This window comes from Astatotilapia calliptera, chromosome 6 (assembly GCF_964374335.1).
Source record: "Astatotilapia calliptera chromosome 6, fAstCal68.1, whole genome shotgun sequence".
NCBI lineage: Eukaryota > Metazoa > Chordata > Actinopteri > Cichliformes > Cichlidae > Astatotilapia > Astatotilapia calliptera.
The window spans coordinates 27993458-28016522 of record NC_137427.1 but is presented as its reverse complement, the minus strand read 5'-3'; the positions used below and the strand labels follow the sequence as shown (position 1 = coordinate 28016522).

General features: G+C 39.7%; 2 protein-coding genes across 2 annotated transcripts; both read left to right on the top strand.

Annotated features, from left to right (window-relative positions):
• The first annotated feature begins 64 nt into the window (after positions 1-64).
• Positions 65-15873, top strand: frg1 (FSHD region gene 1). Its single transcript, XM_026171457.2, has 9 exons — positions 65-216; positions 1161-1228; positions 1487-1609; positions 9389-9446; positions 9786-9900; positions 11935-12039; positions 12279-12370; positions 14956-15066; positions 15721-15873. The coding sequence occupies exons 1-9, from the start codon at positions 158-160 to the stop codon at positions 15755-15757; spliced, it is 768 nt and encodes a 255-aa protein (XP_026027242.1). The 5' UTR covers positions 65-157; the 3' UTR covers positions 15758-15873.
• A 1878-nt stretch (positions 15874-17751) lies between these two features.
• On the top strand, positions 17752-22558 carry asah1b (N-acylsphingosine amidohydrolase (acid ceramidase) 1b). Its single transcript, XM_026171456.2, has 14 exons — positions 17752-17933; positions 18084-18130; positions 19080-19170; positions 19257-19343; positions 19450-19528; positions 19615-19689; positions 19779-19824; positions 19906-20050; positions 20176-20230; positions 20312-20393; positions 20874-21005; positions 21544-21667; positions 21785-21841; positions 21940-22558. The coding sequence occupies exons 1-14, from the start codon at positions 17865-17867 to the stop codon at positions 22027-22029; spliced, it is 1179 nt and encodes a 392-aa protein (XP_026027241.2). The 5' UTR covers positions 17752-17864; the 3' UTR covers positions 22030-22558.
• The last annotated feature ends 507 nt before the right edge of the window (positions 22559-23065 follow it).

The following is a 23065-nucleotide window of genomic DNA, read 5'->3' as shown; positions in this document are numbered from 1 at the left end:
CAGTAGCAGGTAGCAATGTTTCATTCATTTGGATTTACAAATGAATGAAATGTGAGCTGAACGGTCAGGTTCAGAATGTTACTTCGCAGCCACCGTACTTTTCTGAACGGGAAACGGCGTTTGTTTGTTGTGTTACCTGTTAACATTAGCTAAAGACATGGCGGAATACGCACACGTAAAATCTACCAAACTGGTTTTAAAAGGTCATAATAAAGGGTAAGGGCTATTTTTGCTTTGTGGCATTACCCGATGCCACCTCAACTACTTTTCGGGGCTTATTATGTGCTCTTTTCTCTGCTAGCTTTAATTAATACGCTAGGCTAGGCTAACAGTAATGCTACAAAGAAGAAACTTACCTCTTAGCCCGTAGTTAACCAACATATCTACAGTCTTTAAGGTTGGACAGGAACGTTTTTGAAAAAAGGGCTTTGCAAGTGAAATAATTACCAGTCAAAATAAACAGAAAGATTTAAAGATAAAGCGTGATGTTAAACCACCAACCTGAAGGCTTTACCTAAAGCATAAGTTAACTGGAGTAACATAAACTAATCTGTTAGCAATGTTAAAGAAAGTGTAAGTGAGAGAGAAAGAACTACAAAGAAAAAAAAAACCCACATTATGCAGCATGTGGTTTGCAAAAAAATCATATTTATTATAAGGAACATAAATAACTTCATAAAATGAAAGCTCCAAGCTATAGTTTGGGTTAAAATTCACTGGAGCTGAATACTTTTATGGAGAAACAGAAGTCCTGAAACCCTTTATCCATATTAAGTAATAAATGATAATATTCATTTGGTGTTGCTTAGTATTTAGTATATATTATTTGGTATTATTCCAAGAGAGTGGAAGTTGCATTTCAAGGAAAATGCTTGGATATTGCAAGGTCTATTTTATAATTAAATTTAGCTACTGTACAATTTAAGACATTTTTGATTTTTTTTGTGTGAAAAAAGTAATAAAATACTAAATTAAAGCAGTCTGCCTATTTACTTGACACAAACATTTTCTTTACATAGGAATATATATATATATATATATATATATATATATATAACTTTGTAGCTAGCAAGCAGGGTAAAATATACCCACATTAATTTGTCTATTAACTAGTGCTCATTAAGAAGCTGATCTTTTCCATCTTGATATTAATGTCACAGGAAAAAGAAGAAAAACAAAGATAAGAAAAGAAAAGCCACAGATGAAGAGGAAAGGCTTGATATTGTTGGTATGTATATCTTCTGTATTTTACATTAGTATTTTGTCCATTAAGCAGTAAGTGTTCTTTGAGCATACAAACAGCTAAGATCTTTCAGATATAAAAACGAATAAATTAGAGGGGTCTGTTCAAACTCATTCAAACATCAACATTCTTGATACATTCATGACTGAAGGAATATATTCTTCCCTACTGTTAATGTCTCTTAAATTCACAGTAGTGCCGTGCATTATTTAAGCTCTGACATGGACCTTTTTTTCTCACTAGGTGGCTGGTGGTCTGTAAGCAGCTTTGGAGAAATTACAGGAACAGTTGCCATAGAGATGCAGAACAAGTCATACATCCATGCCCTGGATACCGGTCTCTTCACACTTGGTTCACCACACAGAGGTAAGAGGAGAGACTGGGGTTACATCAAAATTTAACTCTGTTTTTTTCAAAGGTTCAGCTATTTCTGCAGCTCATGGCTTATTCTAGAGACAGTCGAAGTTATTAGCTGATAAATAGTGTAAAACTATTTGAAGTCTGTGTCCTGTGCTGTATCTATACAGCATAGAGCTAAATTTCATTCAAGATTTTTTTTTTTATTATTTGTTTGTTTTAAGCGACATCAGACATTATCATGAAATCTGAACTCAGATTGTGCAAAGAAACTTGGAAGTCCTTAGTGGATAGCGCTAGGCTAGCAGTAGGCTGCCTGTACTAAGCAATTATGGATGAGGGTTTGGAATTTAATGTGGTTTAAAATAAGCAGCAAGCTGGAATTATTTCTTCTCAGTCAGTAAGCAACAACATCTACCTACTGTTATCCAGCTTTGTGTTTTCATATGACCATAGCATGCTATTGAAATGTTATTATCATTGTTTAAAAGCATATTCTTAGGCTTTTGTAATCCTGTACAGCAGCTTATTATTACAGTTAGCCATGTTGCTAATGATTGGCAGTCCAAACGCATGCCAACTAATACAACCGAAAGGTTAGCAAGTAGATCAAGTATGATCCACTAAGGTAATGCTAATATAAACAAAAGAATATGTACATGGATACTCCTTTCCATTCTCCTCTTTTTATAAAAAGGAGTGTGTGAATCTAGGATTTAATTTTTAATGACATGATTCTTCTAGTTTGTGCTCATAGTTATTTATTTTGTGTTCATCACTCTGCCTGCTGTGTTCAGTGTTGTTTTTATATTAGGAGTAAAACAGGAAAGTTATGTGATGTGGCACAACAGTTCCTGTTGAGTCACTAAAGGAAAAAAAGTGATCTATTGTAGATTTAACTGTAAGATCAGCTCCTAGGAACTGTGATTTAGGTTTCACTGGTGTCTATTTTTTTATTTTGTTTTGGGTCTTGTTTTGTTTTTTATGGGACTGTACGAAGTCCGAACCAGAAGTTTCACCCTATTCAAGTTTTGTCCATTCCCTTTGCCTTCCTTACTTTGGGGAAAGGGACAAACAAAGCGGAATGTGGTGAGTTGAGTTTGAGGTGATTACATGTGATGGCAGGCCCCTCAGCTCAGGTCATTTGCACCTCAGATGTGGTCATTAAAGTAGAACTTTGCACTGGGAGCCTGAGCCTGTCGCTGAATTTATGGTATATGACCTCCTGACTTTGCATGTTCGTGGTGGAGTTGAGCTGTCATCACCCCTAACTAGGGCTGTGCGATATGACGAAATATAACTGATGACGTAATTAAAACATAATATGAAACACGTTTCATATTATATCTATCATTTGTTTCGTGGTGTGGCAAAATACACTGTATACAGCGATATTTTTTTCATCGTTTGGATGGTCACTACATGGATGCAGGCACAGAGAATACCAGCATGGCTACTGGGGATGAAGCAGAACCAGGTAGCTCCAAACAGAAGGACCAGTCAAAACAAATCGAGGACCTTATTTCTAAACAAGGGGCTACCTCTGTTCATGGACATGGTTTGGTTATGAAGTGTCTCACATGGACCAGAAAACAGAACTATGCAAATTATGCCACAAATCCATCCCCACCACAGACAGAATGCAGTCATTAACAAAGCATGCCATAAAACTATTGCTGCAAAAGGTAGCAGTACCATGAATTTATTCCACCAGCTGAAAAGTCTTCCACTGCAAAATGAGACTGTTTAATCTTGGCATGTCCACGTCTCCCCACACATCAAAGAAAATGTTAAATAAATCAGCTGTGATACCTGTGACTATTCCTCGTCAGTTGTTTTTATAGTCACTGTTTACGCTTTTGTTTCTGTAATTTGAGGTTTATTGTAAAATTTTATATGTTAGAAGCATGAAGGAGCACATTCTTAATTTCATTTGTTTTCAGAATCAGAAATGGAATGAATACTACAGAATGTACATAAGGTGCAGTTGCAGTCTGGCAGTGGGAGCAGTGTGACAGGTCAACTGTTTAGGAGGGAGATGGCAAGGGGAAAGAAACTGTTCCTGTGTCGGGTGGTCCTGGTCTGCAGGCTTCTGTACCGTCTGCCAGAGGGCAGCAGATCAAAAAGTCTGTGACCAGGGTGTGAGGGGTCTGCGATGATTTTCCCTGCCCGTTTCCTGGTTCTTGAGAGGTACAGATCCTGGATGGAGGACAAGGGGGCGCCGATGATCCTTTCTGCTGCCCGTACAGTCTGCTGCAGTCTGTTCCTGTCCTGTTTAGTGGCTGCACCATACCAGACTGTGATGGAGGAGCACAGGACAGACTCAATGACCTCAGTGTAGAACTGGATCAGCAGCTCCTGTGGAAGACTGTACTTCCCCAGTTGTCTCAGGAAGTACATCCTCTGCTGGGTCTTTTTGAGGATGGAGTTGATGTTGGTCTCCCACTTCAGGTCCTGGGAGATGGTGGTACCCAGGAACTTGAAGGTCTTCACAGTCGACACAGGGCTGTCTGATATGGTGAGGGGGAGCAGAGTTGAGGGATGTCTCCTGAAGTCCACTGTCATCTCTACAGTTTTAAGAGTGTTCAGCTCCAGATTGTGCTGACTGCACCAGAGTGCCAGCTGCTCAACTTCCTGCCAGTATGCAGACTCATCACCATCCTGAATGAGGCCAATGACAGTGGTGTCATCTGCAAACTTTAGGAGTTTAACAGCCGAGTTCTTGGAGGTGCAGTCGTTAGTGTAGAGGGAGAACAGCAGTGGTGAGAGGACACATCCTTGATGGGCACCAATACTGAGGGACTGAGTTTCAGAGGTGATCTCCCCCAGCCTCACTTGTTGCTTTCTATCTGTCAGGAAGCTGGTGATCCACTGACAGGTAGCTGGTGACACGCTGAGCTGGGAGAGTTTGGAGGGGAGAAGTTCAGGCACAATGGTGTTAAAAGCCGAACTAAAGTCCACAAACAGGACCCTGGCATAAGTTCCCGGGCGGTTGAGGTGTTCCAGGATGTAATGCAGCCCCATGTTTACTGCATCATCCACCGACCCGTTTGCCCGGTAGGCAAACTGCAGAGGGTCCAGCTGGTGGCCTGTAATGTTTTTCAGATGGGCTAACACCAGTCGTTCGAAGGAGTTCATGACCACAGACGTCAAGGCGACAGGTCTGTAGTCATTCAGTCTCAGTTTATTTTGTCTTCTAAATTCTATGGCACTATATGGTTGAAAATAACATTTGTATACCGTGTATTGTGATATGGATGATCTGATATCCTCATGTTGGTGTTGTTCCAGGTTCAACATTGCAAGTGACCAATCACATTGTTGTGACGTTATTCTTTTGCGCGCCAAGCCATTCGTGCATTTATGAAATTCCAATGTTGCAAGGACAATATCAATTCTGCTTACTGTTTATTAAAGGGTTAGGGTTAGGGTTAGGGTCATGGTCCGTTGATCGGCGGACAGAGGCGGTTTCACGCAGCTTTAGAACAGTTTTTTGTTTTACGCCGCTTTTTCCCGAAGTTGCAAAAGTATGACGTCACAATATTCTGATTGGTCACTTGCAACGTTGATCCTGGAACAACATTTAGTATGATGATCTGGGAACAACACCAACACGAGGATATCAGATCAACCATTGTGATATAGCCAAAAAATGTCGTGATATTAGATTTTCCTCATATCGTCCAGCCCTACTCCTAACACAAAAATTTGCATCGCCCTCTCTCTGAGGTCTTATATGATCGGATGATAATTGTACATCTACTAACACAGTGGTTCCCAACCTTTTTTTTGCTAGGCCCCCTTTGTTTTACAAGAAAAATGTCTCAATTCTCAAACATTTAGTAAACAATTAAGCAAATACAAGTAAACTGCAATAAACTACAGGTAGTAATAAAATAAACTACTAACTCTTTTACGCTACGTGCACACCTACACGGGTATTTTTGAAAACGCAGCTGTTTCTGTGCGTTCTGACCTTTCGTCCACACGGAAACGGCGTTTTGAATCACCGAAAACTGAGATTTTTTTAAAACTCCTGTTTTGCGTTTACGTGTGGACGAGGAATACGGAGTTCCTCTCGCAACGTCAAAGGTATGTTCCTTTTTTCACATCACGCTGTGCTCCACATTATTGTTTACATGACATGAATTGCAGAATGGCAGATAGAGACAAAATACTCGCAGTTACTGTCCCTCTATTTACAAAGGCAGAGGCATCACGGTGTAATTATTTTACGTGTAGTTGTTTTTTTCCTGTGTAATAATATTCAACATTGCTATCAATAAATTTTTTCAAAAAATGCCTCTCTGTGCAAAATGGGTTTAAAAAAATAACTGTGGGATACTGTTTGTCCGTGATTTGAACCGAGGGAACAAATCGTGGCAGGATCAGCCTGATATTATTTGTATCCCACTGTAACTTTACTGTATAAAGAGCTAACATCCCCAAAATGTCAGGAGTAGTTAGTCATTACAACAAGTGCTTGTGAACTAAAAATCAAGAATGATACTGTTTGTCTGTGATTTGAACAGCCCAGCGCTGCTTTCGATGCAGGGAAAACCACTTCTGTCGCGGAGATCTACCTCGGCACTTGTGCAGGTGAAGCCAAAGGGAAGATATGCTTCACCATATTTTCTGGTCTTTGGTTTGGAAGGAAGTTGGTTTGGAAACATATTTGGCGATGCTTCATCTCCTGCTTTGCGTTTGTGTGGAAGGAAGCCCCGTCAAAAAAACTGTCCATTATGCTAGCAGTGTCCAAGCGTTCTTTTTTTTTTTTTTTTTTTTCTTCATACTGCACCCCCCCTGCAATGGCTCTGCGGCCCCCCTAGGGGGCGGGCCCCACACTTTGGGAACTTCTGTACTAACAGATTAAACAGTGATCATATTGTTCTGTGTCAGAAAGAAAGCGCATACAGGGAGTGCAGAATTATTAGGTAAATGAGTATTTTGTCCACTTCATCCTCTTCATGCATGTTGTCTTACTCCAAGCTGTATAGGCTCGAAAGCCTACTACCAATTAAGCATATTAGGTGATGTGCATCGCTGTAATGAGAAGGGGTGTGGTCTAATGACATCAACACCCTATATCAGGTGTGCATAATTATTAGGCAACGTCCTTTCCTTTGGCAAAATGGGTCAAAAGAAGGACTTTACAGGCTCAGAAAAGTCAAAAATAGTGAGATATCTTGCAGAGGGATGCAGCAGTCTCAAAATTGCAAAGCTTTGAAGCGTGATCATCGAACAATCAAGCGTTTCATTCAAAATAGTCAACAGGGTCGCAAGAAGCGTGTGGAAAAACCAAGGCGCCAAATAACTGCCCATGAACTGAGAAAAGTCAAGCGTGCAGCTGCCAAGATGCCACTTTCCACCAGTTTGGCCATATTTCAGAGCTGCAACATCACTGGAGTGCCCAAAAGCACAAGGTGTGCAATACTCAGAGACATGGCCAAGGTAAGAAAGGCTGAAAGACGACCGCCACTGAACAAGACACACAAGCTGAAACGTCAAGACTGGGCCAAGAAATATCTCAAGACTGGTTTTTCTAAGGTTTTATGGACTGATGAAATGAGAGTGAGTCTTGATGGGCCAGATGGATGGGCCCGTGGCTGGATTGGTAAAGGGCAGAGAGCTCCAGTCCGACTCAGACGCCAGCAAGGTGGAGGTGGAGTACTGGTTTGGGCTGGTATCATCAAAGATGAGCTTGTGGGGCCTTTTCGGGTTGAGGATGGAGTCAAGCTCAACTCCCAGTCCTACTGCCAGTTTCTGGAAGACACCTTCTTCAAGCAGTGGTACAGGAAGAAGTCTGCATCCTTCAAGAAAAACATGATTTTCATGCAGGACAATGCTCCATCACACGCGTCCAAGTACTCCACGGCGTGGCTGGCAAGAAAGGGTATAAAAGAAGAAAAACTAATGACATGGCCTCCTTGTTCACCTGATCTGAACCCCATTGAGAACCTGTGGTCCATCATCAAATGTGAGATTTACAAGGAGGGAAAACAGTACACCTCTCTGAACAGTGTCTGGGAGGCTGTGGTTGCTGCTGCACGCAATGTTGATGGTGAACAGATCAAAACACTGACAGAATCCATGGATGGCAGGCTTTTGAGTGTCCTTGCAAAGAAAGGTGGCTATATTGGTCGCTGATTTGTTTTTGTTTTGTTTTTGAATGTCAGAAATGTATATTTGTGAATGTAGAGATGTTATATTGGTTTCACTGGTGAAAATAAATAATTGAAATGGGTATTTATTTGTTTTTTGTTAAGTTGCCTAATAATTATGCACAGTAATAGTCACCTGCACACACAGATATCCCCCTAAAATAGCTAAAACTAAAAACAAACTACTTCCAAAAACATTCAGCTTTGATATTAATGAGTTTTTTGGGTTCATTGAGAACATGGATGTTGTTCAATAATACAATTATTCCTCAAAAATACAACTTGCCTAATAATTCTGCACTCCCTGTAGTTATTTTTAGGCTTGTTGTTTCATAATATATCAGTAGTGCTGCAGTAGTCCAAAAGAGCTCCGTATCAGCTCAGGATGCTTTTCTTTGACAGTCATAATAGTAATCACAATAATTAACTCGAGGATTTTTTTTTTCTCAATTGTCTGTAATTTTATAAACAGAACATTTTCTTGTTTGCAACACTTTCAGACTATTTTATGTGTATACTTATCTACATGATGTTGATTATGGGCAAGGATAATTGAAGAGCAGGATTATACGGAGGGGGGGTCACTGTGTACAGTAGGATATAAGTGGTTCTGCTTTTCATTTTGTCGTTTTAAATGAAGATGTAAAGTCTGCAGCTTTTTACTTATTCCATGCTCGTGCAAACTTGAGAAGCAAAAACCTAATCTGGGGTGAGGTTTACCGTAGGCTCCTGGATTCGCCTTCAGTCCACAAAGCAGTAATTACTTACGCAGTAAATCCAGACACCAGACTGAAAAGGCTGAACAGGGGTTGACTTGAGGAGGAGGGTAGAGCCAACTCTGAGTTTTCACCCATTTCTGCCTTCAGGCACTTCTGAGGAAGCGCTTTTCATTGACACAGTCCTCCCAGAACAGAGACCCTACTAACAATTAATTCAGACCACATTTATTGAGAACCTGTGAAAATGGCTGGAAGATTGAAACATCCCAATTCCCTTAGTGGGTCCTCATCCTCTGCATGCGCAAACACCAATTTCCAGTAGATAAAAGAGGGCACAAGCTAGAGCACCGAGAGGGAGATGAAAGATTTCATCGTCTTTACTGAGATTTCTACACTGATGCCACACTGTGGATGTTACAGCCTTTTAGAAATGTTCAGTCACCTACAGGTCAGCGGAAACATGCGGATGTTCTTTTAGCCACCCCACTGGGTCACAGTCAGACATATTCCAAACATAATCAGTGTCTGTTATTCATTAATGCATTCTTTAACATCTCAGAGTCTGCTCGGCGTTGACCTGAATGATGGACTGTGAATTCCTCAAAGCTCTGACTGATTGTAAATGTCAGAAAGTAGCCTCATCTCAGGCACCCAGATCAGCACAGCACTACATAACCAGAGGGTCTGCATCATTTATGAAAAACATACATAAGTAAAATACGAAGCGGGTTCAAAGATTCAAAGGTTCAAACTCTAAATATTGAATTAGGACAAACTATGTATAGGGTTCAAAAAATGGAAAAAAGCCAAGATTATAATGAGAGCAATAATATAACACTTAAACAATCTGAAGAGGGCCACTGACACCTGTAAAATCTTTAAAAGGCAAATGTTGCTTTGTGTTTCAGATGATGAAGGACCAGATCCTCCCGAACAGTTTACTGCCATCAAGCTCTCAGACACACGGTGAGTATACAAAGATAAACTGCACATTGTTTTTTCATCTTCTCACCAGCAGATTTATTACCCCATTTCTGCATTTTATATTAAGGATCTGTTTCTATTGTCAAGATGTACACAAGTAATTTACCAGCCCATGGGCGATCAATCCTTGAAGATACGCTGCCTGTTACAGAGCTATTTCTTATGCATTAGTTTCAGTGATAGATCTCAGATTCATACACTAATGTTATTGAACTATTCTTTTCACAGAGAAACACATATTCTGTGGCGAACGTGTTTTGAATATTAGATTAGCCTTTTTTACAAATCTGTTTAGGGTTTTTTTCTTTTTTGCTGTCGCAGGATAGCCTTGAAGTCTGGATATGGAAAGTACCTCGGCATCAGCTCTGAGGGTGTGGTGATGGGGCGCTCTGATGCCATTGGCTCCAGGGAACAATGGGAACCAGTCTTCCAGGATGTGAGTAAATCTTCTAATCGATGTATGCCACCAGTTCAATAATGACATGCAGAGCTGCTGTTTGAGTTTCTTTCTAGTCCAGTGAGTTTTTTTGCAGAAAACAAACGCATCTTTTCAAGATTCCAGATTGGTAGCTTGAGTAGTTTCTGGTGGTGACAGAAAATGTGGCTTAATCCCACAGGTCACAAAACTATTGATTTTATTATTAATGTCAATTTCAGTTATTCTGGCAGACTCATGCTGCGCATATTTGAGTCTGCCAGCAGCAGGGCTGTGAAAGAAGTTTGTTACCTCATGAAGAGGTGTGCAGCGTGCTGAATGCAGCTCGCTGTGGCTTCTGCTCATTGTTTTTTTATCTTGTACTTATATAAAACATGCTGAATACTACAGCCATACAGTGATAAATCCTGAAACCTACTGAATTTTCTGTGATTATGTCAAAATATAACTCAACCCACCAATTAAATGCTGCAGCTGCCAGGAACGTTCACATTGCATTAGCAGTAAGTTGATACGGCCTTTGTTTGTTTTTGTTTAGTTTTCTTTTTGTTTTTGCTGTTGGCACAGTTACCCAGTTTGTATTATTGCAAGTCGCGACTGAACATCTGACATTTATTTTGAAAATTAGAGTTGCTTGATCTCACACTACAGCATCAGCATAATAGGCCAAAACAAGCAGGTGCAGCACCCACACTACCCCTCCTCTTCCTTTGTGTATCATTTACATCCACCTGGAAGCTTGTGATGATCCAACCGAAAACCAACCCGTCGCTATATAATACAATAAATGTCCCTAGCAAGTTGTCGTCAAGCAATTTCACTTGTACAATTGTTTGCCTTTTGTGGCTGAATGCTCTCCGACTTCCTATTTTTTCATTGCCGTGTTAGAAGAGACTCTTTTTAATAAAAGGGACAGTGTTTTCAGAGGAACGAGGTTCACATAGATATGGATGGCCAGGCTGCCGAAACATAGAATAGAAAACCTTAGATACTTTATTCTCTGCTAATGAAGCTATCACTCCACTAAATCTAGTAAATGGTTGCACTGGGTTTATCGAACCCTTCTCGATAGAGTACACCAGCCAGATTTAACTGCTAAAGGCACTGGATTAAAATAAGAAAAATAATGATTATGTCATAGTTTCTAATTGCCTTCATTATCAAAGTGGCTGCCAACAAACACTGGAGGGACCCTGGCGTCTTACTTTTAATTGGTGTGCAGCCTTTTAGTCCCTTTACTGTCTGACTTTATACTCTGAAGAGATGATTTGGCAGTCGCACAAATTTAATCAGTGCATTTACTAGCCCGCTAGCAGCAGCACCACTGTGCAGTGAAGTGCAGAGAACATGTGCATGTGAAGATAGAAATCTAAACAAAGATAACAGGCTAAATAAAGATAAAAATTAAAGCATCAGATAATGCTGTGAACACTAAGTTGCTCTACTGATCGCACCGACACAAGTAAGATAATTGACTAAACAATTAGTGGTCTGATAAGACATTTGAATATATTTACTTGGGTTTTCTCTTTTTTTCATATGTTTTGGATACCTTCAAACTTGCAGAAGAATGATAAATGTTTTAATAAGAACTTTATATTCTTGAAATTTGTAAATATTTGTATTTGAAACACAACATGCATATTTTGTGGTTGTGTCACATCGTGTAAAAGGATCGCTTATGTTTTAGTTTCTTTGTTTTGTTTTGGTTTAACCAGCCCCAAAGAGCCCTGATTCATACAACACGCCTCTCGACTGACATTAAGCCCATGGGAGATGGCATTTACCTGAAGTTATGAGCAACTAGCTCATTATGCAGAAAGCATCTACCTTATCACTGCAGCGTGCTGCTTGCCTTCATGCTTTGTTGAAACTATAAACAAGCTGCCCAGCACAACCTTGAAACTCTTTTACATCAAATATTGGGCAACCTTTCATGCCTGTCACAACAACCAATCCCACTGCAATTCTATCTAATCTACCCGACCCCACCCCTCTCCCCATCTCCTGTGTTTTCTTTTTGTTCTGCTTCAGGGTAAAATCGCTTTCCTGGCAGCAAATAGCTGTTTCATTTCCTACAGTGACAACGGGGACATTGTGGCCAAGAGCAAGACAGCAGGGGATGGCGAGATGGTGAAGGTGATGTGTAAATAGTGTTCTTCCACAAGGTTGCACGTTAATCCTTTGATTTTAAGCATGCAATCTCTGTAGGGGTCTGACTGTTAAGTGGGAAGGGGGAAATGTTGTGACCTCACTTCATGGAGTTCAAGGTATTGATATGTAACGCACCACTTCCCTCCTGCTCCTCTCTTTCTCTCTCCCTCTTTCTTTCTTCTTTCTCTTTGTTTTTTGTTTTTTTCCCACTGGACAAAGAACAGATCCGAACTTGTGCAGAACGAGAGGTCAAGCGTAAAGATGACATTGCAGATGAGGACAGGGGCAACGTGAAGTCCTGCGAGATCAATTATGTGTACGTAACCTCTGCTGTTTATAAGCGGTGCTTATGAAATGTGTAAGCAGCCCAAACAAAGACTAATGAAGGAAAAATGTTAAGTTCTCTTATATTTTCTTTGGAATCTTCTCCGTTAGAAAGGTTATCGTAAGTTAGAATAAGTAAATGTTATAATTACCTGTTATTCTTTGCTAAGTTCAGTAGATGCTTTTGTTCTCCTTTAATGTGAAGTTTAACTAGACGTTTCTGTTCTCTTTCAAAATAGGCCTGTGAAAAAGAGGACGTTGTAATTTATTGACGTCCATAACCAGAAAAAGCGGCTGCATGTACCACGGCCCACTACTTAAAAAAAAAAAAAAAAGGCTTGTAGCAAGCAGTGAAACACAGATAAGCTGATGTGCTTATGTGAGGCGTTGCAAGATGGTTAAAATGATAGGAAAAGAGGGATATCTGACAGGGAAATACTGTGTCTATAGCAAAGCTATAGGTATCAGTCAGTATGAGGTCTCATCGATAAGCTGCTCAAAAAACAACGTTTAACCTCCAGTGTTTACAACATCATAAAAACATTACATTTAAAGGCATTCATTAAGAGGTACCAGGTACTTTTTTAGTACCTACTTTACTGGGTTTCCAAGTGAGTGGAGTCGCATGCCACTGATTGGCCAGCCAGTGGCATCACTGTTGTGAAAGCAACTTTTTGAAACCCAACAACAAGGGAAACAGCAGCATGAAAACCAACACCGTGTCTTTGAGTCTGACTAAAAGCTGTAGACGGAGCAGCAGATGTACCATCGCCTCAACGTTCTTCATTGTTTTGTTGTGTTTGTGTCGCATACAAATGACATCAAAAGACTTTTGGCCATGTTGCTACGGCGACCTGACACACATTGAGGTGGCTCTCAGTTGTAATGGAAAACAACCAAAACCAGATTGAGCCGAGTAGGTACTAGTGGAAAAGAGGGATAACACTTCTTTTATATGACATATCATTTGTAATATTTCAGCGTAAGTAAATCATCTGAACCCCGACCACACTGCTGGTCACAACTTCTCGATGTTCCAAACAGTGAGCTGCATCTACACATGATGCTTCGGTTTCAGAGGTTAGAAGACTGAAAAATGCCCAATTTAAAATCGTTATGTTAGAAAAGGCCAAAGCTTAATGCCCGTTGGGTTAATCTCTGCATCCACACAGGAAACGATTCGTGTCGAGGTCACGATCAGAGATCATAGAAAACCACTGCCTTCGGCTTGGTGATGATGTCACTACTGTGGAAACACACTAGCAACCAGACGTTAGGAGCTCTCAAGATAAACTTTAGCACAGGATACTGGTGATTGCCATATGGCAGAGTAGTAAATACATTCAGAGGGTTGCCTAGACAACCCGATCCTGGACCAACCATCAGCTTCAAAATGATCATCACCTTTTTCCGTCCCATTTTCTGTAAATCATAAACTCTGCTTTGATACACTTTCTTTGTAAAAAATTCATACTGCTAATAGAATTTGTCTTACAAGCACTTGATGCTTCCTATCAGTAATTAAATTTAATATTTTGCAATAATTTGACATTTTACAGTTTCAACCGAGCACCATCTGCCTCCCCAAAACCAGGGAGGAAAATAAAAGAAAACAAACAGTAATTTCTTTATCCTCACAATTATCTTAAAGTGTCAGTCTCTACTGACAAGATTTGAACAGCAAAAACACTTGCCTGGGTGTGAAGAAGATCACGCCTAAAGGATCTGCCTCATCAATCCAATGCCTTTAAAGGCACAATTGATGGTCTGCTGTAAAAGCGTGATGAGAAGGCAGGCAGCGGCGCATTTTCGCTTCCAATGCTTCAAGTGTTTTATATACAGCCTGTCTGTGGCCTATTAAGTTCCGGGCAATATGTCTGAAGCTGTGTTTTTGTTAGTTTTTTTACTTGGCATGCTTTGGCTTTCGTTGGCCACTATTATTTGTTTTAGATGAATGCGGGGGAAATGGACTCATCTTGCTGACATGTTGATAATGGCTGCCCTTGAGCCTGTGTCTTGATGTAGTGTTTAGCATCTGAAATGCTTCTCAGGATGGAGTGTGCCTTGGGAACGGCAAAATGCAGGCAGAATGGGAGAGAAAGTAAATATCGGAGAGTTTTCCGACACACTGCCGCGCTTGTTTATGAAGGTTTTGTCTGAGATATTTAAGTATGTTGTTAAGGTGGCTTATATTAAAATGAGGGATTATTTTAAGCTTTTTTCCAGGGACTTTATGATATTCAGGTGAAGCTTATTCAGATGCACAGCAACATGTATTAATTAAAGGCGAAATCCAACTACCCACTTCAACGCTTCCGGCAGCTGAGTATTTAAATAAGAGCACTGTATGTGTGGTCGCTGGTGGCAGCTGGTAGGCTTAACCACTCAGCCTTTTGCTGTTTAGGTGCCACTGTCAACATTTAGATAATACTTGAGAGCATTATTTGGAATTATTTTTTAAGGTTTTAGCTGCTTATGAAGCCTTGATGTCATTGAACATTTCTGTGTGTGTGTGTGTGTGTGTGTGTGTGTGTGTGTGTGTGTGTGTGTGTGTGTGTGTGTGTGTGTGTCTTACAGGAAGAAGTTTCAGAGTTTTCAAGATCGAAGGCTCAGGGTTAATGAGGGCGACGCCACTGTCCTAAAGAAAGCCAGGACGGATGGAAAATTTCACGAAGCTTTGCTCGACAGGTGTGAAAATAAGTGTATTATATCCTTACTGTCAGCCACTTACGCTTCTTTTAATGAGCGCTCTCTGTTAAGGGATCTTCTTTCCCAAATGAGTGTTTCTACCTGAAGTTATTAAATTCAAAGTGCCAGAGGAGTGTTTTGTGTAAAAAGAAAGCACTCAGGTACTGCAGAGGCCTGTGTGTTCACACACTATGTAATACAAAGCAATGAAAAGGTGGCATTCAAGATCAGCATGTGTGCATTCAAAATCCACTTTATTCCTGCACTTCACTTCTGTTTGTGATTCCCTTTCAAAGATAAAGCTGATAGCAGTTTTACATCTCTAAATGAAGATTTGCTTTGGAAAAAATCTCAGTTGAAAAATTCAAGTGGGATTCAAGGGTTTAGAAAAAAACTGAAGGGTATATATATTTTTGTTTCTTTTCTGATTTAGTTTTTTTACACAGTGAAATTTTCGGAGGTTTTATCCTGTTGTGTTGGCATAATCTTTATCTACTCTTATAGTATATAAAGTCTTACACAAATCAGTTCTCTGTAGTTACCATTTAGAGCAGTTTTTAAATTCAAGTTATTCTAATCATGGAATTAATACACGTATTATTTGCACTGATTAACCCTGAATATAAGATGTCCTTTTTTTTTATTTTATTGCAGGCGAAGCAAAATGAAAGCAGACAGGTACTGCAAGTGAAGAATGTGGATTGCTGTCATGCCTTTGTAAATGAATGCATTTTATAGATTTGATCATATGACATCGGATTATGACTGTGAGTGTTTTATGTATTTTGAATAAACTTTTAAACTTTATTTTGTTTTGTGTCCTTTTTTACAGCCATGTTCATCTTTGTGAGATTCTTTGCTTTGCTTTGCTCTGGAGAAAAATTGTGTCTAATGTTTGTGGAATGCTTTTGCAACCTTTGATAGGAATCAAATGGCCTGTATAGTGGTATTTGATATGTGAACTATGAAGATTATTTAGTGGGAAATTAACTACAGGCTGATGTTTAACTAAGCTTTAATGAAAGGCAGCAATACCTAATTCGTTAATCTATAACTTAGTTTGACAGTACTCTGTGTGCTTCAGTATTTGCAATGATTTTATGCAATAAGGGTACATGAATGCAACTCAAAAGAGGTAGTGAATTCACTTACACAACTCAGCATGTGTTTTACCCTCCACTGCAGGCATTTATCCTTTTGGCCTATTGATGCATTACTAAATGGGCACACTGGGCACAGGATTATGGGGGCATAGATATTACACGTTTTCACCTGCAAAATATCTGTGTGAATGAAACCTAGTCTAGAATGAGTTATAAAATGAATACAATCAGTTACAAAATACTTCTTTTGTATCAGGGCAGTGCTGGTGATCTCACTGTTTTAGGATGTGTATTCATTTCACAGTCAGAATTATAAAGAACCTTTAGAAAAAAAACTGTCAGCATTACAAAAATGAAAAGAAAGTGAAATAACAGACATAAAAAAACAAACCATAGAAGGATAAAATCAATGGAGACAAAAGTGATTATCAATCAAACATCTTTTAAACTGTGTTTAAAAGCTGTAGATGGTCTGCTGTCTAATATTAGTTTGTATAGAGCTCCACTGTTGCACAACCTTTACAGAAAATGCACACTGACCACAAGAGCTCTGCCTCAAAGGAAAAATACAGGCTTGTCAAACGTCTTTGATTCCTGTTTACACTGGCAATGAAGTAACTAAATGTTGAAGAAGCCACATAAGGTAATTTTCTTATAAATAGGACATGACCATATATATATGTATAGCTAGATATATATATATATACACATATGTATACATACATATACGTGGTCAAGGGTTGTTTTTATACGGAAGTGAAAAAGGACACGTGATGATTTGCATTTATTTTTCTCATGTGACAGCCACTTATGACCAGTTACTGTAATCTGATTACTTTTTCCAAGTAATTTGTAAAAGTAAGGGATTACTATTGCAGGTGAAAATAGACTTAAGAGCAACAGTACTTAGTGGTCCTGAATCTTTGACTTTATGTTTTGCTATGTAAAAATATTTTATTTTGTATGCTGGAATATGGAGAAAATAGGTTTAAATGTTAAAAACATTTCTTCAAGTCAGAGAATGTTTCATATAATTTCATTTTTACTTGATGCAAAAAAGTTAAAAGATTCAAACTAATAAAACAAGTTTTAAAAAAACTTTTTCATTTGATTTAATTGTATATAATGGATTATGCAGGAAAAAATAGAATTGGGCTGAAAGGTCTATTGCTATATAACGTTTTCAGGTTGTGCATCATGTTTTTAGAAAGTAACAAAGTAATAAAGTAACTAAATACTTTTGAAAATAAGTAATCAGGAAAGTAATGGGATTTTTTTAATATATACATATATATTAGTGTATAACTGGCTGTCACATGAGAAAGATAAATGCAAATCATCACGGGTGTCCTTTTTCGCTTCCGTATGGAAACAACCATTGTCCTGTCATCTGGGGGGTGTTTTATAACACTTTAATTATTCTGTAATTGCTTTGTTCACGTCTCTCGCTTGGCAACCAAAAGCCATTTTAATTGTGCTGTTTTATCCACTCAGAAGACGTGTGGGATGCGTGTTTCCCTGCATTTATTAATGGAAAGGGCGTTTAATACATTCTCGAGCTCTTCCTGTTTCCCCTCGGCTGTGCAAAAGTCAGTTCGCCGTCATGGGATAAACAGCAGGAACTTCCGCAGTAAACTTAACGAAACAACAAACCGAGCTGGACATTAGAAAGCGGTTTGAGGGAGATCTTCTGAAATGGGTCCCGGTGTGCTTCTCGTTTTAGCGGCTTCGTTCTGTGTCGTATGGACACAGTTTGTGCCTCCGGTAAGCAAGATTTCTCTAACCACACTAACACGCCGTGTTATCAAAGCTCGACTGTTGTCTGACTGCATTGTTTTCAGTGATGTTTGAACCATAAGAGACAGTGACCTTCTCTCCCGCTTATTTACTGCTGTTACTTTCGTGTGTTTGCAGTACACAGAAGACTGTCGGACGGACATGTATCCACCGAAAGGCCCCACGTATGTCACATTATTGTGTAGCTGTCATGTTAATGTTTTAGAGTTGTTACAGAAACTCCGTGATTCGCCTGGTAGCTGAGTCACTGCTGTGTTTGATAACAGCCCTGCTTCGTAATGAGCTCTGCTGCTTTCACTTACTCCTCGTAAATTTGTTAGCCGCACATGTATCCGTTGACAATACTTTGTATTATTTCTTTATGCAATTTTATTACTGCCATTGGCCCTAAGTGAGCTCTGGGCGAGCTTTCTTCCCTTTTTGTGTGTGTGTCTTAACTGTACACTAAAGCTAAAACTGCCAATAATGAATATAGATAGCAGGGATCAGGACAACACATATGCATCGGATACTTCACCTTTTAAACTTTATCCACAGAGTTTTAAAGATCTCTCGGCTATAAGGGAAGTGTAAGATTTATTCTTTGCCACCATTCTTCAGCAATCAGGCTTAACAAGTTTTGATGAGGACCCCCTTAGATGTCTGCACTCCCCCACCCAGGAATTTAAAAAGACAATTCAATTCACTAATATTTATGCAGCGCCAAGTCACAACTGCAGTCACCTAAAGGTGCTTTAATTCTAACAATCAACCTTTAGGCAAGCACTTAATGAAAGTGGGAAGGAAAAACTCCATTTTAACAGGAAGAAACCTTTGGCAGAACCAGGCTCAGGGAGGGGAGGCCATCTTCCATTAGTGAGGGAGGGAGTGAGGGGAGGGAGACGGGGCAAAAAAACTACTTCTTTCTAACCGAAAGAAGTAGTTTTATCCAGCCATTTATCATTTATGTCATCATATCTTCGACTAGTTTTGCACTCACTTTATTATTTCTTAACCAAGTCAGTAATGTATTAGAACTCACTTAGCTGCAATGAACAATAATGCTGTGAATGGAGGCTTACCACTAAAAGCAGGGGAGTAGTGTCGTTTTTAAATCTTTTGCTTTCTAATCAGGTTCAAAGGAGCCGTGAGCTGGTACACAGTGGACCTCGACTTACCGCCCAGCAAGAGATGGTCGGCTGTGATTACTGACAAAAAAACAGATGTAAGAGTCATTGGAAAACACTTCGCAATAATGCTCCAAGTCCCAGAAAAAAAAGCGCATTAAAATCGTGATCTTATTCTCTTCAGCTGGTCAACATGATAGAAGCCATCAAAGAGCTGGCTGACGCTTTAGTGCCGAGCGGAAAGCTGATAGAGATGGTCGACATTGCACTGGTGAGTGCTGTCTTCTCTTCTCCCACTTCCTTGATATATACTTTTTTTTTTTTTTTTAAACTTCATCTCAAGTGTTTCTGATTGAATCCTTTGCAATGTTTCACAGCCTTTAATGGTGGACACACTTCCAAGCCCGTTCAATGAAGAAATCAGAGGAATCGCAGCTGCTTCAGGGGCTCCTCTTGGTAAATAAATGAATTGAAGTAAAGTAGTCAACTCTCTAGTAAGCGAAAAAGGAAATCCAAATAATCTCTGTTTTCGTCATTCTTAGGTGAAGTCGTCTTGTTTAACATCTTCTACGAGGTGTTCACCGTGTGCACGTCGATTGTTGCAGAAGACGAAAAGGGTAAGTGGGCTGATTTTTGGAGTCAGTGAAGTGATTTTTATTTTTTTTAATAATTAACTGATACACTGTTGGGCTTTGGCTTTTTTCAGGTAACCTCATTCATGGCAGAAACTTAGACTTTGGTCTATTTATGGGGTAAGTTTATCAGTTTCACAGGTTTCAAATTTTAAGCCAAGTCTTGCCTCAGACAGGTTAAAAGTGTGTTCTTCTTCAAAGCTGGGACGTGAAGAACAAGTCGTGGATCATTAGCGAGAAGCTGAAGCCTCTCGTGGTCAACCTCGACTTCAAGAGAAACAACCAGACAGTCTTCAAGTCGACAAACTTTGCCGGTTATGTTGGCATGCTCACCGGCATCAAGCCTGTGAGTCATTTAGTAGCACATCTGAGGACTCAATCGGCATAAAACATTATTTAAGGCAGCAGAGTTGCCTATGCTCTTTGTAGTTGTGGAAGTACAGAAGATTAAAAGGAAAGTTTCTCTTGCAGAACATCTTCACCCTGACTATGAACGAGCGCTTCAGCCTCGACGGAGGATACATTGGTGAGCTTTTGGGGTTCTACACGTGCTCAAGATCAGATGTTTTGTCATTGTTTGTCAACGTGTTGATCTGCTCTCATGCAGGAATCCTGGAGTGGATCTTGGGACAAAGAGATGGGATGTGGATGAGCTTTCTCACTCGATCAGTCCTAGAAAATGCAACCAGGTATTCTTTGATACTTAAAGCAGTTTTTTGGCCACTAATGAGCACCAAGACAGTGTGACAGTGTGCCTTTTCGTGTTAATGTGTAGAAGTGGGAGGCAGTGAAACGCTGCAGTGCCCGACTATAACAAGACAAAAGTAGATTTAAGTAGAAGATTAAGTTTTGCTGTTATTTGGTACGCAGTGCATCCACTGTTTGATACATCTTAGGGATTTCGATGGCATTGTTAGTAATAAATTAGTTTGTTTGTTTTTTGTTTTTTAGCGATGATCTCTCCTTTTGAGTTTTTGAAAAATAAAGCATAAGAATATCAGATTATAAATCATTGAAAGAAATCATATTAAAATGATTAGAAAATAAAATTCTTTCATTGGAAAGAAAGTTTCACTACAACATAAGAACTGAGTTAAAGCGCATTGTAGTTTCTTTGGTGAATCGGTTTCTGCGAACAATATTTTTATTTTTATTTTTTCCCTCTCCAGCTACGAGGAAGCTAAAAGTCGTCTGGCTCAGACCAAGCTGCTCGCTCCAGCCTATTTCATCCTTGGAGGAAACAGCACAGGACAGGGCTGCATCATCACCAGGTCTAGGCTGCTCAGCATTGATATCTTGGAGTAAGTACTGCTGCCTAGATCAAGGCCACTTAATATTAAATGTGTGTTGAACAACACAGAACCTTGTATTCTTGGATAAAGGGATGATAGATCACCCTCATGAGGTCCTGCAAAAATCTCAGTGTAGATCTGTGGCGATTTGGTAGCTAGAGACCATAGAAAGTGATTATTTTGGTTACTTGTAAACCTTCAGGCAAGCGACTAAAGAGACTACCAGTAAGAATTGATAATACCATTGATCGATATAACTGATAAATACATTAGAGGGTCACTGAGGTACCCAGATCCTGATCTGCAAGCAATGGGCTGGCAGCTTTAAAGCAATGCGTGACAAGCGTATCGCTTCCTGTTTGTACACGGCTTAAGGCGCTAAAATCCAACACACAGCAAAAGTACTGGATCATGAGTCAGTGATGCTGCTTTCCTCATGCTCTCATGATTTGTTGCTTAACTAGCAGCTGAGGTCAGATGGTAAACAGTCCAGTTACTTGCTGTTATTGCACGTCACACACTGAAGTTTGACCAACTTGTTCCTCAGGATTGATCTGAAGCTGGGCCGGTGGTACGTCCTGGAGACAAACTACGACCACTGGAAGGACCCTTTCTTCCTGGATGACCGCAGGACTCCAGGCATGAAGTGCATGAATCAGACCACACAGGCTGTGAGTACTGAAGACGCCCACTTCCTGTCCAGAACTGACAGAATTCTGTCAGAAACCTGGCTTTAGGTCTGAGTCTCTTATCACCTTTTGATCATTTCTTTTGTTTTATTTAAATAGAACATCTCAGTGAAGACAATGTATGATGTGCTGTCAACCAAACCAGTGCTGAATAAGGTGAGCATTTTATGATTGCCAGGACTTATAAAATTAAAGACTACTGTACTTTGATCGGCTGTAACTACTTTCTCCTCCTCGATTTACTTTCTTTCCAGTTGACCACATACACGACACTGATGCAGGTCTCTGAAGGCAAGCTGGAGTCCTACATCAGGGACTGCCCAAACCCATGCATGCCGTGGTGATCCTCTAGACACTGAATCCTGATCAGTTTGGAAGTGCTTCCTGGCACAGAGACACTCAACTGATCCTTTGGATAAAACTAAGCTTTTGTACAGCAACCAGTCACCTGATCCAGTTTCATGTCACTCCAGCATTTGTTTTGCAAGCAGTTTAGTAATACTTTCAACTCTGAGAATCCCAAATCCTTTTTTTCCTCTTCTAATATAAAAGAGAAACGTGCCTCATTTTGTTTTTCCACTGTAATTATTTGTATTTTAGGACAAGTCTATAAGTTGATCTGTGTGTGTGTGTGTGTGTGTGTGTGTGTGTGTGTGTGTGACACAACCAAAATGTCAGTTTATTTGTTAAATGTGTCAATTCCAGCTCACTCTTGTCAAATATGTCAATAACAGTTAAGTTAGAGGAACTTAATGATCTGCCACCACATGACTGACATGTTACACACTGACAATGACAAATGTGCATCGGTACTGAACTACTTCCTTTTTCACTGTTTTAAATTATGACTATTAAAAGAATTCTAATAATGAATGCTCTGCTTTTAATTTAAAGGACAGTCCAACCTCTAGTGCTACTTATCCATCGAAATGGTTTTGATGTTAACTTCCCACTCTTGGAGATACTGGCTATAAACGTTGCTTCTGACTATAACTGAATTAGAGGGCCCTTAGTTCTTAATGCAACAAACCAAATTTAAAAATTAAAAAAAAAGCCATTTCAGGCAGGACTGTTTTGTCTTGTCTAAATCCACCAACCAGGAAAAATAAAAGACTAGATGGGCAACAGCTCAGCTCATTATATTATTACATCCTGTCACACTTTCATGAGCACAAGCCTTCCATCCATAGATGCAGACCACCTCCTGCAGAATAATACAGCTCAGTATTTCAGAGAAGGCAGACATCCTGAACTGGACAATTCATGCTCAAACAATCTGCACGAATAAACTAAAACAGGCCAGAGAAACAATATTTCTGTATGACTGGGTGAACTGTGCCTTTGATCTATTTTTTTTTTTTCCTCCAATAAATCCACTTC

Coding starts and splice junctions, on each gene's coding strand:
- frg1 (XM_026171457.2), top strand. CDS start 158: ATGGCGGAATACGCACACGTAAAATCTACCAAACTGGTTTTAAAAGGT. Junction 217..1,160: donor TTAAAAGGTCATAATAAAGG/GTAAGGGCTATT, acceptor TTAATGTCACAG/GAAAAAGAAGAAAAACAAAG. Junction 12,371..14,955: donor TCCTGCGAGATCAATTATGT/GTACGTAACCTC, acceptor TGTGTCTTACAG/GAAGAAGTTTCAGAGTTTTC.
- asah1b (XM_026171456.2), top strand. CDS start 17,865: ATGGGTCCCGGTGTGCTTCTCGTTTTAGCGGCTTCGTTCTGTGTCGTA. Junction 17,934..18,083: donor GGACACAGTTTGTGCCTCCG/GTAAGCAAGATT, acceptor GTGTGTTTGCAG/TACACAGAAGACTGTCGGAC. Junction 19,690..19,778: donor TGTTGCAGAAGACGAAAAGG/GTAAGTGGGCTG, acceptor GGCTTTTTTCAG/GTAACCTCATTCATGGCAGA.